Here is a 7,224-nt window from a genome sequence, read left to right on the forward strand (position 1 = left end):
AATCTTTTTGTAAGGAAGAAAACCAATAAAACCTAATAATTTAATTTGATTTATAATAATTGCTTTCAAATAACCAAACAAAAACATTCTTCTCGTTTTATTTAATTACTCAACATTTACATACGCCAACTAGATGATTAAATATGAAAATTTAAGAAAAAACTATGGTATTTCCAATGGGCATACTATCAGATTTGTGCTTAGTACTAATTTCTTGTTGTAAGCTTTCAAAATTGAAAAATTTAATAATTTGTATATTGAGATTCAATTATGTAAATGCATAATCTTTTTGTAAGAAAAAAAAACAATAAAAGCTTTATAATTTCATTTGATTGAATAAATATTAAATAATTGCTTTCAAATCACAAAACAAAAAACATTCTTCTCATTTTATTTAATTACTCAACATTTACATACACCAACTAGATGATTAAATATGAAAATTAAAGAAAAACTATGGTATTTCCAATGGGCGTACTATCGGATTTGTGCTTAGTACTAATTTCTTGTTGTAAGCTTTTAAAATTGAAAAAATGTAATAATTTGTATGTTGAGATTCAATTATGTAAATGGATAATCTTTTTGTAAGGAAGAAAACCAATAAAACCTTTATAATTTCATTTGATTGAATAAATATTAAATAATTGCTTTCAAATCACAAAACAAAAAATATTGTTTTCGTTTTATTTAATTACTCAATATTTACATACGCCAACTAGATGATTAAATATGAAAATTAAAGAAAAAACTATGATATTTCCAATGAGCATACTATCAGATTTGTGCTTACTACTAATTTCTTGTTGTAAGCTTTCAAAATTGAAAAATGTAATAATTTGTTTGTTGAGATTCAATTATGTAAATGGATAATCTTTTTGTAAGGAAGAAAACCAATAAAAGCTTTATAATTTCATTTGATTGAATAAATATTAAATAATTGCTTTGAAATCACAAAACAAAAAACATTATTCTCGTTTTATTTAATTACTCGACATTCACGTTTGCCAACTAGATGATTAAATATGAAAATTAAAGAAAAAGCTATGATATTTCCAATGAGCATACAAACAGATTTGTGCTTAATACTAATTTTTTGTTGTAAGCTTTTAAAATTGAAAAAATGTAATAATTTATATGTTGAGATTCAATTATGTAAATGCATAATCTTTTTGTAAGGAAGAAAACCAATAAAACCTTATAATTTAATTTGATTTATAATAATTGCTTTCAAATAACCAAACAAAAACATTCTTCTCGTTTTATTTAATTACTCAACATTTACTTACGTCAATTAGATGATTAAATATGAAAATTAAAGAAAAAACTATGGTATTTCCAATGGGCATACTATCAGATTTGTGCTTAGTACTAATTTCTTGTTGTAAGCTTTTAAAATTGAAAAAATGTAATAATTTGTATGTTGAGATTCAATTATGTAAATGCATAATCTTTTTGTAAGGAAGAAAATCAATAAAAGCTTTATAATTTCATTTGATTGAATAAATATTAAATAATTGCTTTGAAATCACAAAACAAAAAACATTCTTCTCGTTTTATTTAATTACTCGACATTCACGTACCCCAACTAGATGATTAAATATGAAAATTAAAGAAAAAACTATGGTATTTCCAATGAGCATACTATCAGATTTGTGCTTACTACATATTTCTTGTTGTAAGCTTTCAAAATTGAAAAATGTAATAATTTGTATGTTGAGATTCAATTATGTAAATGCATAATCTTTTTGTACGGAAGAAAACCAATAAAACCTTATAATTTAATTTGATTTATAATAATTGCTTTCAAATAACCAAACAAAAACATTCTTCTCGTTTTATTTAATTACTCGACATTCACGTACGCCAACTAGATGATTAAATATGATAATTAAAGAAAAAACTATGGTATTTCCAATTGGCATACTATCAGATTTTTGCTTACTACTAATTTCTTGTTGTAAGCTTTCAAAATTGAAAAAATGTAATAATTTGTATGTTGAGATTCAATTATGTAAATGCATAATCTTTTTGTAAGGAAGAAAACCAATTAAACCTTTATAATTTCATTTGATTGAATAAATATTAAATAATTGCTTTCAAATCACAAAACAAAAAACATTCTTCTCGTTTTATTTAATTACTCAACATTTACATACGCCAACTAGATGATTAAATATGAAAATTAAAGAAAAAACTATGGTATTTCCAATGAGCATACTATCAGATTTGTGCTTACTACTAATTTCTTGTTGTAAGCTTTTAAAATTGAAAAAATGTAATAATTTGTATGTTGAGATTCAATTATGTAAATGCATAATCTTTTTGTAAGGAAGAAAACCAATAAAAGCTTTATAATTTCATTTGATTGAATAAATATTAAATAATTGCTTTGAAATCACAAAACAAAAAACATTCTTCTCGTTTTATTTAATTACTCGACATTCACGTACGCCAACTAGATGATTAAATATGAAAATTTAAGAAAAAACTATGATATTTCCAATGGGCATACTATCAGATTTGTGCTTTGTACTAATTTCTTGTTCTAAGCTTTCAAAATTTAAAAATGTAATAATTTGTATGTTGAGATTCAATTATGTAAATGGATAATCTTTTTGTAAGGAAGAAAACCAATAAAAGCTTTATAATTTCATTTGATTGAATAAATATTAAATAATTGCTTTGAAATCACAAAACAAAAAACATTCTTCTCGTTTTATTTAATTACTCAACATTTACTTACGCCAATTAGATGATTAAATATGAAAATTAAAGAAAAAACTATGGTATTTCCAATGGGCATACTATCAGGTTTGTGCTTAGTACTAATTTCTTGTTGTAAGCTTTCAAAATTGAAAAATGTAATAATTTGTATGGAAATCTTTTTGTAAGGTAGAAAACCAATTAAACTATTATATTTTCATTTGATTTACTAAATATTGATTAATAACTATAACATTTATATGATAGATCGTGAAACGTAGAAAACTAAGTTTCCATTAAATTCCTTGTCTCCTCTCTGAAATATTATATATATATATATTCGAATGGGCGTCGTTTCCGTTTCGTTTTTTTTTCTCGAAATTTTATTATTGCGTCGTTCCCTTGTTTTCTTCTACGTTCTGTTGTTTTTTTCTTCTTCTTCTTTTTGGGTTTGAAGGAGGAATCGCATGTGGGTGGGGTGGGGGAGGAGGATTCGCATGGTATCGATGTTATGCGTTCCGCCCTGGCGAAGCGGCTTTTGGTCCAGTGGGCAATAAGTTTATATAGTCGAAAGAGTGGCCATCGCGAGTGAATCTACGAGGGTCGGAGAGAGTGAAAGCACCCCGAAGACATAGTGTTTGGGCGCAATCGTGCGTTAAACATATGCCTGTCGACTGCCACGCGCCACATAATGATGTAATAATGTATTGAAGTCAGCCTCTTTCTTCACCCTCATCGCCCCCTTCATGTATTTTACAGTATAATTTTGTAGAATTATACATCTCTCAACAAAAATACAAAAAAAAAGTTCTTAATCGATTTAATACAATTTAGAATTTATTTAAAATAGTAGTTAGTATTAACCCTTAAGTACTAAGGATGGGTCAGAGTGACCCACCTAGTATTTGTTTTTAATCGAAACTATATTTGTTGTGTACAGAGATTTACATAATTCAGATAACTAAACTCAAAACTGTGAAGACAAGAAATATTATAAGTTCAAACATTTAATTCAATAATTGAGTACATAAATTATTAAGCTAAAACTATAAATTCCTATATATTTGTTTGTTGTTTAATTTTGACTTTATATCAATTTGACTTTATATCAATTATTATTAATTTTTAGAATAAAAAATGTTCTTAAAAATATCAAAATTATGTATAGGAAACATTAGATTTAAAAGTATAGTAAAATTTGTCGTTGACATGTGACATTGACATTTGCTGTCAAATTTGAAAGATCAAAATTGTCAATCATAAACAATGTACGAAAATTTAAATACATTTATTGACAAAATTAACTTAATGTGTATTTAATGAATAAAATAGTACTTATATACTTACGTAAATTTAAATACATTTATTGATTATTACGAATTATCAAATGGGACTTTTTTTTTGCAAACTGAAACTGAAACTATGAAGAATTTAAACAAGTTCCGCTATTTCTTGTTATGTAAAATTGTAGTTAGAATTATAAATAACAAAATTCATGTTTTTTTCTTAGATATAGACAAATATACTATAGAGTTAATAACAATTTAGATCTAAATTTTTAGAATTAAAAAAATAGAAATATTTTTTTTTTATTTAAAATTGAAAACTAAAGCTTTGATTATTTAATAAATACTAATTTTTATTACCTGGCGACTAATAGCCAAAAGGTTAAATTGTCCTACCGACGTGCCAGTGGTCACAGATTCAAATCCTGGTCAAACCAGGCCCTTTGTGAGTCCTTTCGGTGCTTGCAGTCTAATTTGACATGTGACATTGACATTCGCTGTCAAATTTGAAAGATCAAAATTGTCAATCATAAACAATGTACGTAAATTTAAATACATTTATTGACAAAATTAACTTAATGTGTATTTAATGAATTAAGTAGTAATTATATACTTACCATATTATATAAATTGTCTACATTATAAAAGCTGAAATATGGAATAAAAAACTTGGGTGTTGTAATAATAAGCTTTTGTTCAATCTAGTTTTTTTTTATATAATAAATACATAACATTTATATTTTTTTTGTTGGTTGTTGTATTACATTTGTATGTCGCCAGTTATCAGGCCGAATATAACAAAAAAATGGCCTAAATCTTACACGTCGTTTTAAATTTTATTTTCATATATTATATTATTATTATTTTTTTGTTTCAATTACATTTATTACATGACTAGTAGTATCTATGATATATTTCTTCACCTTTCTCTTACACACCAGATTCATTCATAACAAAAAAAAAATCGCATTCGCCAAGTATATAGATACAGTTTCTACATACTATATAGTTCATTAGTACCAACTAATCAAGCATACAACAATCTATATATTTATATTAATATAGAGTTATTTTTACAGTTAATAAATTATTAATAATATATATTTATATACGATTAAATTACGTTCCTCTCCAATTTACATATATAATATTTATTATTATTATTATTTTACTTTCCTCACTTTTACATCGTTTAGTAATTTGAAAATAATAAATTATTCGTATCACAGGCCACCATTGCGGTTTGTGTTGTTATTATTATTAATCTTTACATATTTTATTTTTTTTTAATATTTTCCTATACAAATACTTCATTACTTTATTTAATTATTTACCTTCAATGTATTATATTGTTATTTTTATTAATGGGGGATTGCACTTGTACGGAATGAATTTGTTACATGATTTCTCCTTAACTTATTAATATTATTATTTTTTTTACTTTCCATTCATCTGGTTTATCATACTTTGCCAATAAATAAAATATACAACAACGAATAAATAATGACTAGAAGAACTTTGACAAAACTTGACTTACGGCAATAAAAGTAAAAATTTGTTTAGGGGGGAATGTTTCCTTTTTTTTCCTTTTGTGATAACTGTTGGCAAATTAGGTACGGTTATATAATCATTTCTTATATACATTTATAGACATCACGCTATTCTAGAACGTAAAATTAACGGGAACAACAAGGGAACAAACCGAAAATAAGAGTTTTAACGTAAATGTATTACGAAATGATGAGGAAGGGGGGGCGCTCTGTCGCCGCACGCGAAACTTTTTTTTTTCTTTCTGTTCTCTCGTAAATTATTTTCTTTTAACGCTGTTCGCCGAGGATTCGTTACATTTTACATGGGGATCCTTCGGGTCCAGTCTGCAGTTGGCGACGACGACGGGGCAGGTCAGGCGTAATGGGGGTACGACCCCAAGGGGGGCGCTCCCAAATGGGGGGCCGCGTGATGGCCTATCGAGTGTGTACTTGCCGCTATGTTCGAGTACAGATTCGCGCTCGGATTGCTCCAGTATGATCCAGGAGATGGAAATATCGAAGCTGTAACAAAATAAAAACACTCATTTAAAAAAGCTTATGGAGCAGAAATTTTGAGAATGTCCAACTGTGAGACATTGAGCGATGAAAAAGGAGAAATTTAAGTGTAGCTAAAAGAATATGAGACGATGATCCATTTTGGCTCATCACGGTACATCAGATTTATATTCTTGTATTAATGTTAATTCATTTGGGCCCGCATCGCCGACAGTCTGGAACGGCCGATTTACTATAATTTATAGGGTGTTGCGGCTAATGCAATGGAAAGTCACAATGGATTTGTATTATCCTCTCCTCCTCCTATTCCTGTACCATCTCTATCTATCACTTTCTCTCTTCGATCCATACAGTTTTGGGGGTGGCGGCTCGAGGGGCGCTCGGATGGATCTGGATGTTCGTTCCCCGCATGTTTATTCAAATCTCGATATATTTGCTAATTCCGAATGCGACGCCGACGCCTCTGACAACTGACAGAGCCAGCCTATTTGCCCAGCACTTATCTAACCACTCGCCACCGAGAGTTTCGCAGTTTAATTTAAGTTCGATGCATTTCGAGTGGATCCCAAAATTCATGGACCTCATCACCATTCCGAAAATATTCCGATGCAGACAACATTCGCACAGCCTCCGATACACAGAGTATTTCAATGCAATATCGAGTTTCACGCATCAGAAACTTTACTACTATTACTCAACTGTAATATCTGTACATTCAACTAATTTTTCAATAGTTATTTTTTATTACATGCTGCTTTTATTATAAAATTTGAATATTTATGTTTGCAATATAATTAATGAATGAATTATTTATAGATGATCATAGAATTTCTGTGAATTGCATCATATTCCAATAAATATTAAATTGACTGTTATGGATACTTTAAATTTGCTATAAAATCTGAGCCAAATTGCGTGGTTCTTATTAATAGTGATGAAGTTACGCTAATAAATTTGGTCCCTCCTGAGGGCCATTAAGCCGTCGCTTCGGTTTCATTAGTGCTTCATAGTGTGTTACAGAAGAGACAAATCTTCGATGGGATTTATGTGCGTTCATCGGCTTTGTGCATGGAAGCAATAATTTTCTCGTTGCGGACACCCATATCAATAAAATCGGGAGTGAACTGTGCAGAATTTCCATTAGTTGCCTATACACACAGGCACACACACACATAACAGAGGGATATTCG

General features: G+C 28.3%; 1 protein-coding gene across 1 annotated transcript in view; it reads right to left on the reverse strand.

Annotated features, from left to right (window-relative positions):
* Positions 1-5,336: 5,336 nt before the first annotated feature.
* LOC108564630 (DNA-binding protein D-ETS-3) overlaps positions 5,337-7,224 on the reverse strand; it is an 11,281-nt gene continuing 9,393 nt past the window's right edge. The window contains exon 5 of the mRNA XM_017923727.1: positions 5,337-6,040. Within this exon, the coding sequence (XP_017779216.1) occupies positions 5,892-6,040 (149 nt within the window). The 3' untranslated portion in view covers positions 5,337-5,891. The remainder of the gene's footprint in view (positions 6,041-7,224) is intronic.

Source organism: Nicrophorus vespilloides, unplaced genomic scaffold (genome assembly GCF_001412225.1).
Source record: "Nicrophorus vespilloides isolate i.1.1-1 unplaced genomic scaffold, Nicve_v1.0, whole genome shotgun sequence".
Lineage (NCBI taxonomy): Eukaryota > Metazoa > Arthropoda > Insecta > Coleoptera > Silphidae > Nicrophorus > Nicrophorus vespilloides.